The 21,124-nt window shown below is 49.8% G+C and overlaps 1 protein-coding gene across 2 annotated transcripts in view; it reads left to right on the forward strand.

Moving 5' to 3' along the window:
- Window positions 1-21,124, forward strand: part of GRK2 (G protein-coupled receptor kinase 2) — a 44,893-nt gene that overhangs the window by 13,495 nt on the left and 10,274 nt on the right. For both annotated transcript variants that reach the window (XM_035125543.2, XM_035125550.2), the window contains exons 3-17: window positions 1,143-1,216; window positions 2,421-2,522; window positions 4,767-4,841; window positions 5,425-5,486; window positions 6,046-6,097; window positions 6,761-6,852; window positions 8,369-8,468; window positions 9,401-9,479; window positions 9,649-9,779; window positions 10,803-10,897; window positions 11,703-11,810; window positions 12,117-12,183; window positions 14,440-14,540; window positions 16,625-16,691; window positions 17,158-17,253. In XM_035125543.2, the coding sequence (XP_034981434.1) occupies window positions 1,143-1,216; window positions 2,421-2,522; window positions 4,767-4,841; window positions 5,425-5,486; window positions 6,046-6,097; window positions 6,761-6,852; window positions 8,369-8,468; window positions 9,401-9,479; window positions 9,649-9,779; window positions 10,803-10,897; window positions 11,703-11,810; window positions 12,117-12,183; window positions 14,440-14,540; window positions 16,625-16,691; window positions 17,158-17,253 (1,301 nt within the window). The remainder of the gene's footprint in view (window positions 1-1,142; window positions 1,217-2,420; window positions 2,523-4,766; window positions 4,842-5,424; window positions 5,487-6,045; window positions 6,098-6,760; window positions 6,853-8,368; window positions 8,469-9,400; window positions 9,480-9,648; window positions 9,780-10,802; window positions 10,898-11,702; window positions 11,811-12,116; window positions 12,184-14,439; window positions 14,541-16,624; window positions 16,692-17,157; window positions 17,254-21,124) is intronic.

Below are 21,124 nucleotides of genomic sequence, written 5' to 3' on the forward strand. Positions count from 1 at the left end.
GCACGGTTCCGTGTAGCTTCAGTTATGCATGCAGAGGGAAGCTCTTCTCGGTTGCTTATTATCAGTGACATGTAGGTCTCCTTCATGTTCCTATGTGGAAGTGCCTTCGGTTTGGGGACTTCTCTAACATTCAACTCAGACATGAGTTATGACTAGCTTTCCCAGGGGGACCACGTGACTTAAGGCAAGCATGCGCAAAACAGTTATTTTTCTTTTCTTTCTTTTTTTAAAAAGTGACCCTGCTCCCGTGCATTTAACAGCAACCTGACTTGCAGAAATTAAGAATGTGAACCCTTCTGAACTTTGTGGGGCTTACTTCTGAGTAGGCATGCATGGGATTGCACTGGGAATGGTGGGAGAAGCTTCTCCTGTGTAAACCTACTGGGCATATTGCAACTCCCAGGGATGTTGAATGTAGCTTATGAAACTGAAATGGTAAATGCTTTCTTTCTTTCTTTCTTTCTTTCTTTCTTTCTTTCTTTCTTTCTTTCTTTCTTTCTTTCTTTCTGCAAGATGAAAATATTGAGATGTGCCTTCTTAGAAACATCAAAATCCCAGCTTGTTTTCTAGACGTTTTCTGTAAAAATAAATTGGATGTCTATACCTGCTAGTTTTGTATAAAGAGAGACTCTTTGTCTCTGACAGTGGTGTAATGGGCAGAAATCAACAGGTGAAGATTTGTTTGGTATGAAGATGCATGATGTTAAAAGCTTCAAACTTGTTGATTTCTTTCTCTTATGTTTGCTGTTAAAATCACAAAGCCCTCGTCCATAAAAAACAGGATTTGGTATTAATCCACCATGATAGAAGAATGAAACCTCTATATTTGGAGTCAGTGTACTAAGCTTGGGGAATGTTTTTGGACTACAACTCCCATCATTCCCGATCGTTGGCCATTGGTGGCTTGGTCTGATGGAAATTATATCCCACAATATACAGAGGGCCAGAGCTTCCCTATCCTAGCAATATACCTGTGTACATATACAATGGATTTCTTTTCCCACCATTGCTGATTAGTCAGGGGGATGGAATGCAGGGCCCTGGCTTTCTAAGGTTCTAATTCAGGTGGGACCAACTGCTTTGAAAAAGGGAAGCAGGGGCACACCTGGTCGTTGCAGCTGACAGTTGTGTGTTTTTCTTAGGTTTCCTGCTGTTCCGAGATTTCTGCCTAAATCAGGTGGAGGAAGCCAAACCACTGGTGGAATTCTATGAAGAGGTGAGGCCCTGATTGTGCATTGAGGATGGTGGGAGAAAATGCTCTATTTCCTTCCATGCCGTCAAACCACAATTTCCTTCCTTGGCCTGGCACACAGACTCCCCTCTGACATTGGGTCAAAAACTTGTCTTGAGCTGAGGAGTTGACTTTTCGAAGACCTGTTCAGAGGCCTCTTCAGGCCTTTTGACCCTCCTCTCAAAAAGCATATCTGAATTCTTGTTCACGGCAGCATGACTGGAAGCGGGGGGTGGGGGGGTGGAGGACCTGGGGGGGGTGACAGAAGGCAAGGCTACTGCATCTCCCGATTCAGGTTGGAAAACAAATATATGGAATCCCCGTGTTGCCTCTTCAGGGCAGAGTGTGGTAGTTTCATTTTGCCAGGGGTGGGATGGGGTGTGGTGGGTATCTGCGGGACTTAAAAGCTTAAAAATGGGCAAAATATTAGAGAAGACAAGAGCCAGAAAGTTTTGCCGTGCTTTATGCTTTCTTATAATACTATCCCTTTTATGTGTATAGTTTATGTGGTTTGCCTTCTCATAATTTAAAATAAAACTAGATTTAAAGGAGAACAATAATAATGAGGAGGAAAAGAAAAATGCTTGCCGTGAGATTTCAGCGCACTGCTCTCCATGTATCTCAGAGGTCGTCCACAGGGTGACCTCCAGATTTAGTTGGGCTCCATCTCCAATGCGCCTCAGCCAGCATGGCCAATGGGCAGAGATTATGGGAGTTGTAGTCCAGCAACTTCTGGGGGGTGGACTACAGGTTTCCCAGCCCAGGTGTTAGCTCAGCTTTTGTCTCGTTGACCTTGCATATGCATTCTACGGCACATTTTGTCAGCTACCACCCAGCCCCTGTGGAAAATAATTACCATAATGTGGCAACAAGAGATTGCAAAAGCTCTCTCCAAGCACAGCCATTATTTGAGTTCTTTGGGTGCAAAACATGGTCCACGTCGACTATGTGTCTGTCTATGCCAGGCACCCCCAAACTTTGGCCCTCCAGATGTTTTGGACTACAATTCCCATCATCCCTGACCACTGGTCCTCTTAACAAGGGATCATGGGAGTTGTAGGCCAAAACATCTGGAGGGCCGCAGTTTGGGGATGCCTGGTCTTTGCCTTCTGAAGGGCCTTACAGAGTCTGTAGTCGGTGGGTAGGTTGCTGAGCCTTGTTACCTCTCCCCTTGCCCCATTCTTCATAGATAAAAAAGTATGAGAAGATGGACTCCGAAGAGGATCGAGCTATTAAGAGCCGTCAGATCTTTGACACATACATCATGAAGGAACTCTTGTCCTGTTCTCACGTGAGTGGCCCGAATGCTTGCTGTCACATGAGAGAGTCTGAAAAAAACCCTTGGCAAGAAGCATAATGTTTGCTTTGCAATCCCATTCATCAAGATCCTTTAAAAGATAATACTCCTCAGAATGGGAGGAGCCAGACACCCAGCATTGTCCATTGTTTCGCAGGCTGTGTACTTTCCCTGGCTCAATAAATGTCACACACAACTCCCTTAGAACTACCCATCCCAGCTCTTAATCTCCTTTTCACGACCTCACTTTCCTCTACCATGCATGGGAAATGGCTCTTTCCTGTTCTGGGATGACCTTCCCATTAATGAATTGTAGGCAGCCACTTAAGGCACGACCTTGTGAAATGCACCAGCGCCTTTGCTTCTCCCATTATAGTGGGAGCAAACAAACCATGGATTCTTCCACCATTAACCGTGGTTTCCCGTTTTATTGGAACCAGGAGACCAGAGTTAACAGCTTCAGAACAAGCTAGAATATCAAGCCAATTTCAAAACATGGTTTTATACGGGGGGGGGGAGGAGATCACACTTCAGCCCAAGGGCCACATTCCCTTGTGGGTAACCTTCCAAGGGCCATATGCCAGTTGGTGGGCAGGGCCAGAGGTAAAATGGGGGCAGGCTAGATGGCCCTTGGGGGTCTCTTCCAACTCAATAATTCTATTATTGTAGGTAGCTGGGGAACAATGGGTTTAGTGGGAGGTGGGGGCAGTGCACGTGAGCCTTGCAGCATAGCAGGAGGGAGGCCTCCATGAAGTCCCTGGGGGACATGATGAGAGATGAAACCAAGAAGCCACAGAGTCACACTTATTTGGTGTAAAGTGCTGGGCCAATTATGACAGTTTTTGAGGTAACCTGGACGACACTTTTCAAATTGTGCGAAGAGCAGGCAAACATTTGCCATTGCCGCATGTTAAACTGCGAAGAGTGATTCAAAATGAGAACGAAAATGCCCTTCATTAAGTGATACTCGGAAACCAAGAAAGTTAACAAAATATGTAAATGGAACAATTTTCTTCTGAATGGCCGACAGTCATAATTGTACAGTGTCAGTGGTTCCCACAGACGGCTTCAAAATTGCTGAGAGTCCTGGTGTATCACTTTTTTTGCCAATTGTAGCAACTGCCATGCCTTGTGCTAGATGCAGTATAATTTTTTTAATTGCATTTTTTTTGGCTGCTTTTATTTCTTGCTTTCTATTTTGCTCTAGAATTCCATTAACATGATCAGATAAAGACGTGAAAGAATGGCAACAGATTATTAATGCATTTATCTGACACAACAAAAAATCCACAGCTGAGTGCAGTGGCAGCGTACAGACAGGGGTTCTGCCTGTCCTGTTTCAATTGCCTCCTCCCCCTCTCACGTCAGGATTTTCCTGCTCACCTTCATTCCCACGTTTTGACTGTCTCCTTCTCGTTTTTTGCTGCTTCCTCTTCCTCTTACTCTTGTCTTTCATGCTGCTAATCCTCTCTACTCCTTTCAAGTGCCTTCTCCTCCCATCACTTATGCTCCTTCCCACTCACCTTTGGGTTGGACCACCAGTTCCTAAGAAGGATGGAGCAGCTGCTGAGCCCACCATTCTTCACAGATGCACGGTGCACTACCTGTTCAAAGCTTGCTGACCATGGTGGTCTACTGGCAACAGTTTGGGAACCTTTGCTCTATGCATTTAGTTTGAATTGCTTGTTGTTGTTGTTGTTGTTGAAACTGGGGGAAAAACATTTTTTTAAAAAAAACCTAATAGGTGAAAAGTGTTTGCCAAGCCCAAGAACAACAGGCTTGTTGCATCGGACAAAGGAGATAATTTATTCTGCTTTTCTGACGTTCCCATAACTGTTTTATTTCAGCATTGTATTTCTGCCTTCATGTGACGTAAACAAGCAAGTAACATGGAAATGAGAGCCAGACTTGTGCTATATTCCACTATATTTCTGGAAGCAGCTAGTTAGGGAAACCCTGGGAAAATGGAATAGACTGCTGTGTGAAGGCAGCCAGGGCCTTATTCTAACATGTCCAGGATTTGGCAGCCCTATTCCTGACCCAGCTTTAAGCCTTTCCCAAGTTCTGTGCCCCGGTCCTGTTGATCTCCTTGTCACTGGGCTTCTTCGGTGGTCTCATCATTAGAGCTGGAAGTCAACCCAAGCTTTGTGCCCCAGGCAGGCACTATATCTTGATGGAATGTCTCTTTGGACAGCGATGCATCCAGACTCATTTCCTTTTTCTTGTGTCCTCTCACAGCCCTTCTCCAAGACTGCCACAGAATATGTGCAGAGCCGCCTCAGCAAGAAGCAAGTGCCGCCTGACCTGTTCCAGGTAAATCCCTCCCCATCGGCTAGACCAGGGGTAGTCAACCTTTTTATACCTACCGCCCCCTAATGCATCTTTCTTGATGGTAAAATTTCCTTACCGCCCTCCAGTGCTCAATGAAAGAAGGATTCAGCTTGTTCCATAGAACCCCCTACCGCCCACCTCAAATCCTGAAAAGCCACTAGTGGGCGGTAGGGACCAGGTTGACAACCCCTGGACTAGACCCTGGGGTTCATCCAGTCTCGAATCTCATTTGCCCCAAGACTAGATGCACTTGCATAAGTAGTCAGGGGTTGATATAGCATGAGCTCTGGCCCATTGCAACCCATTTCTTCCTAGCCTGTACAAGTGTCCCCACAGTGGGGGGGGGGCGGACATCTTTTCCTATAACATTGCCAAACCCAAAGAAATGCAGGCTCCATTTGGGCTAATCTTTCCTTGCAGCACTTGCTGTTGAGGATCTCATGGGGATTTCCACATCACAGGGGTCCCACAGGGGCCATGCAGATGAGCATGGGGACCAGTGGGTGGAATGCTTTAATGGATAGGTTTTCGGGAATTCACTCCTCTCTGCCCACTCTTCTGCCAGCCATACATTGAGGAGATCTGCGAGTGTCTGCGTGGGACTATCTTCCAGAGGTTCATTGAGAGGTGAGTGCTGAGGACTATAGGCCGTCCACACGCAGAACCTGCAGCACCATGTTGCAGCGTGGTGTGTTCCTGTTTAAGGCGCCAGCCACACCTTTCCCAACATTCCCCTTCCCCCTTGTGCATGGGGAAGCTTGAAAGAAGACGGGGCAGTGCCTTTGAAGTTCGCAGATTTTCTTGGAAGTAAGCCCCTTTGAGCACCACGGAACTTCCTTCTGAACAAAAATGCCTAGAATCAAACTATGCAGGAGCGAGTTCTGTAGGTGGAAAGAAGGCTCACTTCTGAGTTATCTTGATGGTTGTCTTGATGGCAGGACGGAAGTTATATGTATGTGAATCTTCCCTGTATTTTCCCTTTCCCCTCCCTACACCCACTGCTTCCTTCCCATAATACTGGGGTATAGGAGTCTCTGTTAAGGGGGCAGGAGGTGTTACTGGACTTGGAAGAGTTCTGGCACGGGGATTTGAAGAGGGATCCTTTGAAAGTGGTGATGCCCAGGGTTTGTGTTCCAGTACCTGTGTGTTCTTTCTCTCATTTCTTCTCCCATCTGTTCTGTTTTAGTGACAAGTTCACACGCTTCTCCCAGTGGAAGAATGTGGAGCTCAACATCCATGTGAGTGCCTGAGGAGGGAGGGCATTCCTGAGAGTTGCAACGATAAAAAAAGGAGCTGTCAAAAGACACTAAGCATGGCCCTGCCTGCAGCCACATAGTTGCAGAATGGCAAAGTGTATAGGATTTGCAGAGGTGCTGGTCATGTGGGAGGTTGGTACTGTGGGGGGACGGACTAATCCCTGCCTCAGGAAGTTCACCGATTTAGTAGCTTCAGGGAAAACCAGGATTACGATCATCTTCACTGGGTAAATGAGATGGGAGAATTTAAGGGCTTCTTGTCCGTCATGAGAGCTTGAGAAGCAAGCCCAGTTCTGGCTCCCCAATAATCCGAGAGCAGCCACTCCTAACATGGGATCCTCTGTACAATTCCCATCAGCCTCAGCCGACACAGCCCCATCTGGAGAACCTCAGGCTTGGGAAAGCTTTCCTACATGTGACACAAAATAACCTTGGATCATAATTTGAAAGCAGGATATGAAGAAAGGTCACTGTGTGTGAGAGGAGTCCTTGTGGAAGGCCATTCCGTTCTATGAAGGGTAGACCCAGACCCCTGAAAAGGTAAAGGTGGTGCCAGCAACATGTTAACGTTCTTGGTCTTGCTCTCCTTTCCTTCCCCCCGCCCCCGGTCATGTTTGTTCATGCTCTCTGCCTTGTGGGACCCAGCTGACCATGAATGACTTCAGCGTCCACCGGATCATCGGGCGTGGCGGCTTTGGCGAGGTCTACGGCTGCCGGAAAGCAGACACGGGCAAAATGTAACGTTGCAAGATTGGTTTGTCAAATTGTTATTCCAACAATTATCTGGGAGCCCAAGGTTGGGTAAGGAGACAGAGGGGGTTGCCATATGGCCTTTGGCCATTGTCTTTTAGCCTAGCTTTGCTCCACATCATTGCTATGAAGCTATATGAAGTATTTGCACATGGAAATGAAGAATGATATTATCCATCATTTTCTCTTGGTTTGTAATGGTCTTGTTGGTATTGGAGAACCAGGATGGTACCCTCTGATATCTCAGCTCCCAGCCAGCCCTGCTGCTCCCTATAACCAGCATAATTAGGCTTTTACTCACTGTCTGAGCCCCCAATGCAAACATAGCTTCCCAAAGGCCTTTCCCCAACTTGACTTTATTTTCTGGGGTACCAGACTGGTGCCTGCACTAAACTCAGATTCTTCCAGTGCATGTATGAGAGGTTAGGAAAAACAGTTTCTGCCTTCGTTGAGTCAGTGTCTCAGATTTTTTTTATTTATTGAAGCTTTGAGGTAGCTAACAGCAAAATGAAGCAAAGCCATTGAGTGTCATTTTAAAACAATATAATGAAAACAGCAGCAGCATTCATAAAGCAAAACTAGCAACCGGTCAAACAAGAGAGGAAGCAGATATCATTAAAAAGTGGGTAGATAAAATAAGGGTGGGTTTAATCCAGGTGTTTATTGTTTAGGGGGTGGCAGGGTCAGAGAATCATAGGGCTAGATCCAGAGTAAGTCAATTGCATTGAAGCCCCATTGACATAAATGTGAAAAAATTAGTCATGACTTCTGGCTCATCCAGACTTCGCTTGTCCCGCCGCTTTCACCCAGGAAAACCTGATCTTTAGCGCTGAATTGGAGCAAATGCCAAACAGGTTTTCTGTGGATTAATGTTTGCTCCGATTCAGCACTAAAGAACCAAGTTTTCCTGGGCAAATGGAAAACTGCTCAGACCTGTGCTTTTTAGACAGGGAAATGTGGACAAGCCCTGGGTGAAGTCCCACTGATTCCAATGGGAACTGGTCTCGGCTGTCTGGTTCTGGATCCAGCCCATCAAATGTTAGTGTTGAAAAGAGGCCATCTCATCAAGGTCTCCAGCTCAACCCAAGAACCTTGCAATGCAATGGCATACTTGGTAGTTCAGCCTTTGCTTCAATACCCCAAGTGCAGGAGAGCCCACCCACCCCTGTCCCCCACAAAGGAAGGCTGTTCTCATATAGGGGGAGCTCAGTGAACATTAGCAGACGCCCCAGGGACATCTGCGGTAAATCTCCTCCGTGGGAAACCAAAGAAGTGGGGGGGGGGGAGTTTAGTCATAGCAGGTGACTCAGGACGCAGATGGGGGTCGTGGTGGGTTTAATTAAGGAAGTGCCAAGTGGAATGAGCTTGGTAGGTTTCCACAAAGGAGGCACGCAGACTGTTCTGCGTGGAGGGATATTGGGAGGGGGCGATTCTCTGGGAAGCAGCAAGACCCTGGCGAGAGCAACACCACAGGGTTGCAACCTCTTCTTTCTCCCTTGGCAGGTATGCCATGAAATGCTTGGATAAGAAGCGCATTAAGATGAAGCAGGGGGAGACATTGGCCCTGAACGAGCGCATCATGCTCTCGCTTGTCAGCACCGGGGTGAGTCTGGCTACATTGAGCAGTTGGGGGTTGGGAGGCAGAGAATAGGCAAGACCTGAAGTCTGCCCAGTCCAACAGGGGGGGAAGAGATCTGTCGAGTGGGTGGAGGTGAATGCTTGGGCTCCTGTATTGTGCTTGCAATCAAAGCTATGATAATGCCGGTATAGACATGGCAGGTATTTTGAAGCACACACTGGTAATTAAAGGCGGCGGGGGGGGGGGGATGACGGCGATGAAGTGTGCTGGAGGTGGCATTGAGCATGTGGCTGGGAGTGTGATGCCTGCAGTAAACTAGCAGCAGGGCTGGGATGTGTGTAGGCAGCGCAGCGAATTATTATGCGCACAGAAGGGGAGGGGAGGCAGTTCAATGTGCGCAACGGCAGGAGGAGGGCAGGAGGGGAAAAGAGAGGGGCAGGGTGGGGGCTCCGTGCACAAGGAGCACGGGATAAGACAGGGGAGCCCAGTGTAGGGGTTTGTGACATGTTTGCATGGGTGGGGGAGGCGGGGCAAAGGAGCCGGCAAGCGACGTGACGGCTGTGTAGGAGTCGGTGCAAAACCCACGGCAGAAAATGGGGGTGGGAGCGAGGGGTTAATGGAAGAGCTGGCAGAGGGAAGGAGGCAGTGGCGACGGGTGAGGCAAGAGGCTGAGGGCCCTGTTGAGCAATCCGTTCCCCCATGGTTATCAGATGCAAGTGTGCTCCTGTGTGTAGGGGAAGTGTGGTAGGAAGCATGCATGTGCGAGGCATGATTCTGAGAGCGCAGAAGGGAAACGTGGAGCTTTCAGGAAGGCCTGTGGATTCCGGGCGTGAGCAGAACGTAGAGAAAGGGAACTCGTTCACGCACATGTGCATGCAGACTTGGTGATTCATTTATGTATTTTCCCCCCTCTCTTTTTCTCCCTGCTGTGACTTGGTTCCTTGTGTCTCTGCCAGGATTGCCCCTTCATCGTGTGCATGTCGTACGCCTTCCAAACACCTGACAAGCTCAGCTTCATCCTGGACCTCATGAATGGTGAGAGCCAGAACCCAGCCTGTAGAGAGCCTCTGCCTCTCCCCCTCCCCTCCTCTCCCCTGCTTCTCAAAGGGACCCACACACAGAGGCATCCCTGCCTCACCACTTCTCCCCTCTGCCGATACTCAGGTTGTGTGCCTCACATGGCTCTCTGCTCCGTTTCCTGCAGGGGGTGACCTACATTACCACCTCTCCCAGCATGGGGTCTTCTCTGAGGCAGAGATGCGCTTCTACGCAGCAGAGATCATCCTGGGGCTGGAACACATGCACAACCGCTTCGTGGTGTATCGCGACCTCAAGGTGAGCACAACCCCACCCCACCCCACTCCACCCCGGGATGCTGCATCCTTCAACATCCTTTAGATGTTTGTATGTCGCCTGCCAGGGCTATGCAGCCATTTCGAGGCAATGGATCTCGTAAAACAATTAATTAATTAATTGCAGCATTTATTTCTTGCCTTCCCTCCAAGGAGCTCTAGGGGGCTTACATGCTTCCTTCCCCCCACCCTGCTCCCTATCATGGCTGTGTGGGTTGGGATTTGAACTCCCCACCCCCACCCTAATCCCACCCTCTGACAACTATGCCAAGCTACACCAGGTTAACAGAATAAAATTCAAAGAAGTCTAAAAACCTGGTTTTAAAATGGAGAGAGAAAAACCTCACCATAGGCTTCTCTTTCCACAAAGAGAGGCAATTTCTGCCTTCAGCGTGGGGTCCCTCAGTGTTGCACCCGCACCCAGAGAAAAGAGAGTTCTATAGTAGTGCACTCTGACTTCATGGCAACTGCCTCTTACACAGAGCCGTGCTTCCTCCTCCTCCACCTTAGAAGCCAGTACTGTGTTGTGTGCCATGAGTCGTTCAGGGTGGCAGCATTCCTCACTGGGGAATATCGGGATCTCAAATTCTAACATCTATTTCAGAAAATGTGAGGTTTGAAGGTGTTTTTTTTAATTATTTTACTGAGGGAGATTGTTGCCTTGATGGAAGTGTACTCCCACTCAAAATGCCTTGGGATTTGGTACTTTGGGTTATCAAAGCTACTTTTGACAACCCACTCGTCACCGGTTGCAGGTTGATCCAAAGCAGGGAGGGAATCTTGTGAGGTTTCTTGTCTTTTCCGTATCATGACCTCACTATGCCTCTCTTCAAAATTAAGCATACCCACTGCAGGAATTGCTCTCTCTGTTTCATCAGTGCTGCTGCAGAGTCCCAGGCCAAAGGATGGAGGAGGAGGGTTTATTCTCTCCTACTTTCCCCAGCAAATCCTCTCTTCCCCCTAGCTGCCATTCATTGCTGCTCTTGTCCCCCCCCCCCCCCTGCAGCCAGCCAACATCTTGCTAGATGAGTTTGGCCATGTGCGTATCTCAGATCTGGGGCTCGCCTGTGATTTCTCCAAGAAGAAGCCTCATGCCAGCGTGTGAGTATCAGACTGGAATCTAATCCTCGGCCAGCAGCTCTGTTCTCTGTATCTGGACCTAAAACTGCTCCTGTCCCAGGAGTTGTGGGTCTTGATAAATGTCAGAACACCTTTCCCCCTTCTCCCCCAGCTGCAGGGTGAGCTACTAGAAGTTCCTCCACTGTTGCTTCCTCCAGCTTTCTATAGGTGTTAATTCCTGTATTATCTGGGGATCACAATATCACTTGTTCAACATCCACTCCTTGGGACATTTGCCCTAAAAGGCCTCTGTCCAGTAATGGAGACCCAAAATATGGACCACAAAACTGGAACCTACAGATTACAGACCTCAGATTCCGGTAGTGGATTCCTCTGCAAAGGGGCTTTCTGATTCTGGGGTGTGTGGGATAGAATGAGCTAGTTCAGTCCCAATGCCCAGCTTGCATAGGAGCAAATGTCTTTATGTTCTTGGGAGATGCCAGTGTTGCAAGGAAAATGGCCCCTCTCTAACGTTTTCTGCTTCGAACCACTCATATTTTGTGGGGAGACAATTCCTACAGGCCACAGCTGTGGTTTAAAGGGGCACTGTAAGGAGGAATTAGTACCTACCTCCATTTGCAAGCACATGCGTACCCAGATTCATAAGCGAATGCTCCTCCCACGTGAATGTGTGACCTAGATCTATTTGTCACTGGCCTGTGTGTTTATTTTTTTGAAAAGGATTCCTTACCCATTGACCTGTGCCTGCTGAGGCTTCCCCGCCCGCCCGTCCCCCGCAGGCGCTGTGCTGTCTTTTGTAACTCTCTGTTTCCCTCCACCCCTGCAGTGGCACACATGGGTACATGGCGCCAGAGGTGCTGCAGAAGGGCGTTGCCTATGACAGCAGTGCCGACTGGTTCTCTCTAGGCTGCATGCTCTTCAAACTACTGAGGGGGTAAGTGGGGGAGAGCCCAAGGTGGAGATGAGTTTGCAGGGGTGAGGGTTGGGAAGGAGGCTTAGCTGGCAGAGGGAGCCGTGGTTGAATCTAGAGGGTGCTGGGTTGGATTGATTGCGATGGGAATGGCAAGTATTGGGGGGGAAACCGCCCTGAGATCTACAGGTATTGGGCGCAATACAAATTTAAAATAATAATAATAATAATAATAATAATAATAATAATAATAATACTACAAAAGAAATGTTAGGGGGTACCTGTGAGGCCTGAGTCTCCTTCTGATGCTCTCCTGGCTCTTCCTCTCAGGCACAGCCCCTTTCGGCAGCACAAGACTAAAGACAAGCATGAGATCGACCGCATGACGCTCACTATGGTAAGGAAATGTCGTCAAGCTCAGTCAGGGATCAGCCTGGATCCCAAAGCTTCCAGGTGCTGAATCGTTCCCCTCTTGTCCCTCGGGTCTCCGAAATCTCAGATCTTCCCTTCGCCAGTCATTGGGGTTATACCCGTGGCTTTGCAGAGCCTGGCTGACCTATACTACATGTCAACACATGTAGCACATCTTCTCAAACAGATTCGGCATTTTGACATGAGGTTTTTCCTGTGCTGAACCCCCATTATTCTCCCTCAAAGTCAAATATCCCTACACTTTGGACCGGGTCCATTTCTGTGAGTTCCAGCGCCCTCTGTTTGGTTAGCTGGGTGGCTAACCAGTGTGCGCGTTTCTGTGAAGGAAGGAGGGAAATGGGTATGCAGAATTAAATTTCCCACTATTACTATAAGTTATGCTACTGCCTGAAGAACATGAATAGATCGGGGACCTTCTATTTTTAGCACTGCACAGACAAATCACAAAGAAATTCCCTTCCCTAGAGAACGTGCAGAGACTGTAAGCAGATGCAGTTTGGTTGAACTCAACAATTACTGTTTGGCAAGGCAAGCAACACAACTCTTGCCAAGGTGTCAGGCTGCTAAGCAGTGTCAGGCAAAGGTGCCATTAGAAATTTCTGGGCTGTGCATAAAAATGCTTTGTGCCAGCCCCGGGTGCGGCTGTCGTGAAAAGGCCCTTCCTCCATGCCTTTGGTGTACAGCTGTGGTGTGGTTGCAACTATTTGCTGTTGAGGTTAATTCAGGGCATGACTTATACAAAGTGTGTGGCAGGGGTGGGGTGCCCTCTTCTTTTAGCAAAACTTTATGGGTGGTTCTGAAGACTGCTGCTGCAGCAGCTGCTGCTTCTAGAAAGTCCTAGATTTCAATTCTTCTTCCAGCAGAGCTCATGTTTATCACCCTAGATTTTGGTAAGGGTGTAGGATCCCTCCCACAGCCCTTTTTGCACACAGTAGAACCGGGTAATGCCGACAGCGAGGGGAAGAGGGAGACAGTACAGATCATCATGACAGACTCGGGTTGTGATGCATCAGCTGCCTAACTGTTTGACAGGCTTTTTGAGGCATCATGGTGAGATGGGAGGGAGCCGAATGGGATTTAAGGTGCATGAGAGGCAGCTTTGGATGTTTGCAATAGCCAAGCCACTTTTATCGTGCAAGGCAAGTTGTGGAGAAATTGTGCTTGTGGGCTAACTTAAAATAGGTGGGCAATTAAGAGAGCTATTTTCAGATCCGTGTTTGCAGTGGCGGAGGAAGGGCGTGCCGGGGTGTGTGTGGTCCACCCCGGGTGTCATCACAGGGTGTGTGTATCAAAATGAGTTTATTAAAAAATTGGGCTCACGAAACTTTTTAGGAGTGATGGGGTGGCTTAGGCACCTGAAGGTTCCACGCTGCCTAAAACAGCAGCGTGGGATTTGCCTCTACCTACTGCCTTTCCCTCAGCTGCCCTACAGCTGAGGGGGAGGCGGCGGAGAGATTCCAAGTGTTGGAGAGGCTCGCCCCGCCCCGGTGTTTGTGTGTGTGTGTGTGTGTGTGTGTGTGTGAGAGAGAGAGAGAGAGAGAGAGAGAGAGAGAGAGAGAGAGAGAGAGAAGTTGGCATTTGATATTAAAGCACCTTTTCTTCTGATGATGGCAACTGAGGATTCCTTTAGCCCACTGCCTCTCCTACACCTCCTGCCAGGAGTCTGATTCCATTGCCACTGGATGAAAGTTGTATTTCCTGAGGATTCTCTGTGGGCTCCAGGAATAGGAGGGCCTGTCCCTTCTGTCATAATGAATTAAATAAACCAACCCAGTCGCACAGCTTTGAGCTATGGGGACAGATTAGTGGGAATAATGCCCCTGGATGCCAAAGGACATTCTTCCTGTACAATAGGGATGAGGAAACTGTGGCACCTCCTCCCAATGTTGCTGGACTGCAATTCCCACTATCCCTGAATATTGGCACGCTGGCTGAGGCTGATGGCAGTTGGAGTCCAATAATATCCAGAGGGCCACAGGTTCTTAAACCCTGGTAGGATCTTTCTTGCTCCAGATCCTTCCCATCCCCGTTTCCATGATTGACACCCAGTGCCCTTTTGAAATGGGGAGGGGGGTGTTACTGGGTTGTTTTTGTTTTTACTATGTATATTGAGTTTTTATATTGTGATTTTATGTTGTAACTGCCCTGAGACCTGCTGGTGTAGGGCGGTGTGCAAATGTAAGAATTAATGAGAACAATTCTGCCCTTCTCATTCCCACAGGCTGTGGAGCTCCCAGACTCCTTCTCACCTGAGCTGCGCTCTCTGCTGGAGGGGCTGCTGCAGAGAGATGTGAACCGTCGGCTGGGTTGTATGGGCCGCGGGTGAGTCTCTGGGGGGAACAGCTGAAGCGCCCGGATGGGCGGTAGGGCAGGGATGTTGGTGGGGAGTGAGATTCCTGTGTCCCTCCAGTTGTTGCTGGACTGGTTGGTCAGCAGTCAGGGGAAACTGTAGCCCAGGCGTATCTGGGAGGCCATTGGTTGGTTGAGGGGATTAAGTTGCTCAACCTTATGCAAAGAATGCTTTCAGAATTATCAGTGGAGTTTTGTTGTTTGGATCTCAGCTAAGAATACTTCAGCCCTTCTCGTTTGGAAAAAAACAACAACCTGGGGAAATGGACAAGCGTGCTGTTTCCAGGTGCACTACAAGGGCAGGTTTAAAATACATGTGTATCGCACTATGGGACCAAGAAGTGCCTTCCATTTTTAAAAAGTATTTATGGGACAGGCTTAACATCCTGCTGTAAGCTTAGCTTTCCCAGGCTCCCTGCTTGCCCTGTTCCTCAGGTTCAGATTCAAGCCACAATCTGATAACTCAAATTTAGATGACCTTGAAGCAGAGGATGTACTGCGGGAACTAAGGAATGCTCCAGCAACGTTATTCCTTCGTCGGCAAGGCTCTGGACTTTCCATGTAGTTCCCTGTTCAGCGCAAGACCTAAGATAGGATCTGGAATTCAAAGAATCACAGCTTTTGCTTGCTTAAAAATCCAGTTTATGGCTTTTAATGGTTGCAGAGAAGCAATCTTGGAAGCCACATCCAGGGACAGAATTGGCTGCTATGTGCAAAATGTGCACCTCATGTTACCCTGTATCCCAGCAGTCTGTCTCTCCCCCCTGCTGTCTTTTATTCTCTATTATTTCTGGTTTTGTTAGCCTAGTTTTGATTTTTCTCAAAACATAACATTTTCTATCACAGCACTTTTCAGGTCTTTTCAGAGCTATGAATCGTTATTACTCACTTGCATATACAATATCTGTTCTAGGGAGAATGGTGGAGTCCCTGCCTAGGTTCCTGCTGATTCACCCTTTCATAAAATAATAATGGAGCAAATTAAACAATCCTGCCCCAGAATTGGCTATTCTCAACTCTTGCAACAAATATATATAACCCAGAAACTGACGTGTCTCACGTGTCAGCTTTGTTTACATCCTGCATCTGATGAAGTCGGCTCTTTCCTATAAACGTTTGTGCTCCGATGAGTCACTTAGCCTCTAAGGTGTGATGTGCAGACTTCGAGTTAACAGCATTCTGTGGCTAGGCAATCCAAATCCTGTGTCAACAAGAGCTGTGTTCTTTGACTTGTATATAAGAGGTTGGCACATTTTCTCTTATCAATCACAGTTTCTTCTGAGCTTTTGCTATTTTTGCACAATTTGCTCTAGTTTTCTTTTTCTATGGAGAGGGGCAATAAGCCACACAGAGGAGTGAAGCTGCCCGCCTCTGAACCTCTGATCGTCTTTCTCTAGGTTCTGAGTTTTTAGTACGCATAGCTCACATACTTTCAAATATATATTAAAAAACATAAGGACTACAGACTTGCCTGCCTTAAAAATGAGACCTGAACTTTTCAGAAAGCTGGATTCTGGGTACTGATCTGCCCTTCTTCTGAGCACCTGCAGAATTGCAGCATTTCCACAGCCCTACCTTTAAGTTGCTCAGTGTCTCTCTTGTCCTTTGTTTGCTGTAACAAAAGAACAGCTCAGAGTTGTTGGGGCTTTTTGGTGGGGGGGGCAAAGAAGGCACACCAGGCTGAGTTAATCTAGGAGGTAAAAGTCAAGAGGTGTAGATGTGGTTAGGCCAAGCTAAACCCTGATGTCCTTTTAAACAAAATAAGTTTTCCTTCAAAGGAAATTGCTCAGCTGTTAGACGAACACAAAGGCAGCATTCCAGTTCTGTGTGGGTGTTCATGGCGAAGCTGTTGTTCCCAAGCTTTTCTCTAGCCCCTAACTCGGGTAGCTGACAAGAGCACCCAGCCTGCCTCCCCATTGACCAAACTGGCTGGGGCTGAAGGGTGTAATAGTTCATACCGTCTGGTGGGCACTGCATTGCCTACCCCTGCCCTAACTATTCAGTGGTCAAAGGGAGGAGGGAGCTCTATGTAATCTATGCAACCGTCTTTCCAACAGGGCGCTTGAGGTGAAGGAGAGTCCCTTCTTCCAGGGTCTAGACTGGCAGATGGTTTTCCTCCAAAAGGTGAGCAGGGTAGTTGGGAAGACAGTGGAGTTGCTGGGGATAAAGACTCTGCTCGGTCATCATGAATCATAGAGTTGGAAGGGACCCTAGGGGTAATGTAGTCCAACACCCTGCAATACAGGAATCTCCACTAAAGCATCCATGACAGATGGCCACCCAACGTCTGCTTAAAAACTTCCCGTGAAGGAGAGTCAACAACCTCCCATGAGAGTCTGTTCTACTGTTGAACAGCTCTTACTGCCATAAAGCTCTTCCTGAAGTTTAGTCGGAGTCTCCTTTCTTGTAACTGAATCCGCTGGTTCAGGACCTAGTCTCGAGAGCAGAAGAAAACAAGCCTGTTCCCTCTTCAGTGTGACAGCCCTTTAGGTAGTTGAAGATGGCCATCAGGGGAGGAAGGAATTTTAAGGGATAAGTGACTCTCCTCTGCGCCTTGGTTGACCCTCTCCCCCCAATCATGTCTTCACAGTATCCGCCCCCCTTGATCCCACCCCGTGGGGAGGTGAATGCAGCTGACGCTTTTGACATTGGCTCCTTTGATGAAGAGGACACCAAAGGCATCAAGGTACGTGGGGGGGGCAGCCCTTAACCTACTCTCTGCTAGGGCAGCTGCAGCTTCCTCCTCTGCTCTTTTGTTTGAACATACCTGTCACAGTGGCCGGAGTGGACTACTTCAGCGTAACGACGCTACGCAGCTCTGCATTTTATTCTTTTATTGGTGCTGCGTATTTACAGTGCTCAAGTCATTGCTATTTACACGGAGCGATGTTGTCAGTCGGTTTCAGAACCTCCTAATGGCTTTTGGCGCGTCTTTCTCCAACACAAAAGCTTTGGCAGACCCATCCTCTTGCCCCTCCTCTTCCTGCGTAATTCTGGAGTTGGAGGGATGGGTCTTCCCCCCTTGCTTGCCCCTTCCTGTCCCACCCGGGACCCTGGCTCCTCTACCTTGCCTGAGCCTCGGACACGACTTCCTGCTTCCCCACTGGAATCGGAACTCTCCCTGCTTTCCCCTTTGCTCGGGGACGGGCTTGAACTCAGGAGGGGAGGGACTTCGCGATATCCCCTGTCCCTCACATCCACCCCCCTCCCAAGCTCTCCTTCACCCCTCCCCAGGCCCCCCCCATGTGTCGGTGACGACTGGAAGCCTAAGAACTCAGTGCTCTCCGAGCCCGTTGGTGTGAATACCTCCCCCCAGTCCTGCGAGCCCCCCCCTTCCGCCTGGGCGGACGGGAATCCCAAAAAGTCCGTGGCGTCAGAGCTGGTGGGGGTAAAAACGTTCTGCCAATCTGCTCCTTCCTCTGACTGGGTGGATCTCGGTGACACCCATACCTCATCCTCTGGTTCCTCAAACTCCGCTTCCCAGCGCCATGGTGAGCTGCTCTCCCGTGCCTCCTCCTCCTCCCCCTCCCTTTCCATGTGCCAGGGCTTGGGTCTGTGGGGAAAGAGGGCGTGAAATTCTTCCACCAAGAATTCCTCCTGTATCTGAGTGGCTGGGACCCATTCATTCTGGGACGGTGGAGCATCCTCCCATGCCATGAGGTACTCCAGTCCCCCCACCCCCCACCTTGAATCCAGGATGGCCGTGGCCTCATTGAGTTGCTCCCTGCCTTCCCTCTCCCCCCCTCCCTCGGGGGTTTGTTCGCTGTCTCGGAGCCTGCTGCTTTCCCTGTACGGCGACAGCAGCGATCTATGAAACACTGGATGCACCCTCATGTCCTCTGGCAGTGCCAGCCTGTATGCCACCGGGTTTACCTGTTGCGTGACCGTGAAGGGGCCCAGCCTTTTGGGTGCCAGCTTTTTGCACCTCCCTCTGGTGGGAAGGCCCTCCGAGGACAACCACACCTTGTCCCCCACCCTGATGACCTCCCCTTGTCGCCTGTGGCGATCTGCCCCCTTTTTGTACGCTTCCTTGGCCCTCTCCAAGTGTTCTCTGAGCTGCTGGTGCACCGTCTCCAGTTCCTCTGCCCAATCCTCAGCCTGTGGGCCCTCCTCCTCCTCCTCCTCCCTCTCCCTCTCTGGGAAAGATCTGAGGTCGCGCCCGTAATTGGCCTTAAAGGGCGACACCCCTGTGGATACGTGCACTGCATTGTTGTAGGCAAATTCTGCTAGTGGCAAGCGATCCACCCAGTCCGTTTGCCGCTGGCTGACGTAGCATCTCAGGTACTGCTGCAGAATGGCGTTGACCCTCTCCGCTTGTCCGTTGGTCTGCGGGTGTCTAGCCGTCGACAAGCTGACCTCCACCTGCAGGAGGTTCATGAGCCGCCGCCAGAACCTGGAAACAAATTGGCGGCCACGATCCGAAATAACCCTTAAAGGTAATCCATGCAGTCTGAAAATGTGATCAACAAACAGTTTGGCTGTCTCTTCTGCCGAGACTGCCCTGGCACACGGTATAAAGTGACACATTTTGGACATAAGGTCCACCACCACCAACACTGCAGTCTTACCCCTGGACGAAGGCAGATCTGTGATGAAGTCCATGGACACCACTTCCCACGGCCTGTGTGGTGTGGCTAAGGGCTCCAGCAACCCTGGTGGCGCTGCTCTGACCACCTTCGCCCGCTGGCAGGTGGTACAGCCCCTTACATAGTCTCGAACATCTTCCCGCACCCCTGGCCACCAGAAGTGTCTCATGACTAGGTGAGCGGTTTTGTCCCTTCCAAAATGCCCCGCTGTAGGGTTGTCGTGCATCTGCTTGAGGACCGTACGTCGAAGCTGGGTGGTGGGTAGGTACAGCGCACCCTTGTAGAAAAGCAGCCCTCTGCGTTCTGCAAAGTCTTTTGCCTGCTCCCTCCCCCCTCTCAGTTCTCTGAAGATGCGGTTGGCAAATTCATCCGCTGCCGTCAGTGCTGTGAGTTCTGCCTCGCTCACCACAGCTGCTCCGCAGGACCATGCCGACGGGGGGAAAATGTGCCTTGGGGCTGGTGGCGCCTCCTCCTCCATGTACTCTGGCTTGCGGGAGAGGGCATCCGCCCTGACATTCTGCTCCCCCGGGATGTAGTGGATGGAGAAGTTGAAGTTCGAGAAGAACTCTGCCCACCGTATCTGCCGCTGGTTGAGCACCCTGGCAGTTCTCCAGAACTCCAGGTTCTTGTGGTCTGTGCACACCTGGATGGGGTGCTTCGCGCCCACCAGGAAGTGTCGCCAGTGCTGGAACGCAGCGTAGATCGCAAGAAGTTCCCTATCAAACACTGTGTAGTTGCGTTCAGGCTGTGTCAGCTTCCTGGAGAAGAAGGCACAGGGTCTCCACTCCCTGTTGGCGTCCAGTTGCAACAAAATTGCGCCCACAGCTTTTTCAGAAGCATCTGTCTCAATGCGTAGGGGCGCGTCCTGCACCACATGGAACAGGTTTTGGTCTGAGGCGAACACTCTCTTGAGGCTTTCGAACGCTGCTTGCGCCTCTGGTGTCCACTTGAACTTCTGCTTGCCTCTCAGGCAGTCCGTGATGGGAGCCGTAACGCGAGAGAAGTTCTTGATGAACTTCCTGTAGAAGTTAGCGAAGCCTAGTAGGCGTTGGGCATCTTTGCGCGTCCTGGGGCTGTGCCAGTCCAGGATGGCCTGCACCTTGTCCTTGTCCATCGCCAGCCCCTTGTCTGACAGCTTGTAGCCCAGGAAGTCCACCTCTTTGGTGTGAAACTTGCACTTCTCCAGCTTCACATACAGGTGGTTCTCCTTCAGGCGTTGCAACACCTCTCTGACATCTTTCACATGCTGCACTGGGTCATTCGAGTAGATAAGGATGTCATCTAGGAAGACCAAGCATTTCCTGAAGAGGAGGGACCCCAGGACGTGGTGCATGAAGGCCTGGAAGCATGCTGAGCCCCCTTGCAAACCGAAGGGCATCACCAGATATTCAAAAGAGCCCAGAGGCGTGAACATCGTGGTTTTCCATTCATCTCCTTCCCGGATCCTGATCAAGTTGTACGCCCCCCTTAGGTCCAGCTTGGTGAAAATCTTGCCCCTGCGTGCCGCTGTCAGGAGATCATCCACTCTGGGCATGGGGAAAGCCACGGGCTCTGTCACCGAATTCAGCCGTCTAAAGTCCACCACAAGACGGCGCTGTTGCGTGTCTTTCTTGTCCACCCAGAAGACCGGGCTGCCCCCTGCTGCCTTGCTTTCCCTTATGAACCCCCGCTTGAGGTTCTTGTCGATGAAAGCGCGCAGATCCTCCAGCTCCTGGTCTGACATGGCGTACAGCTTGGCTGGGGGTATCGTCGCCCCTGGCACCAGGTTGATCTGGCAGTCAAAAGGCCTGTGCGGGGGTAGGTGGTCGGACTCCGCTTCGCTGAAGACCTCCTGCAGGTCCCAGTACTGCTTGGGTATTGCCTCACCCCCTTTGATATGCATGGTGGCCACCGTGGCTATCGGAGGCCCCTCCCCTGGTTGGTGCTGCATGCAATGTTCCAGACAAAAGTCTGACCCAAACGTGATGCACC

This window comes from Zootoca vivipara, chromosome 1, assembly GCF_963506605.1.
Source record: "Zootoca vivipara chromosome 1, rZooViv1.1, whole genome shotgun sequence".
In the NCBI taxonomy this organism is placed as follows: Eukaryota; Metazoa; Chordata; class Lepidosauria; order Squamata; family Lacertidae; genus Zootoca; species Zootoca vivipara.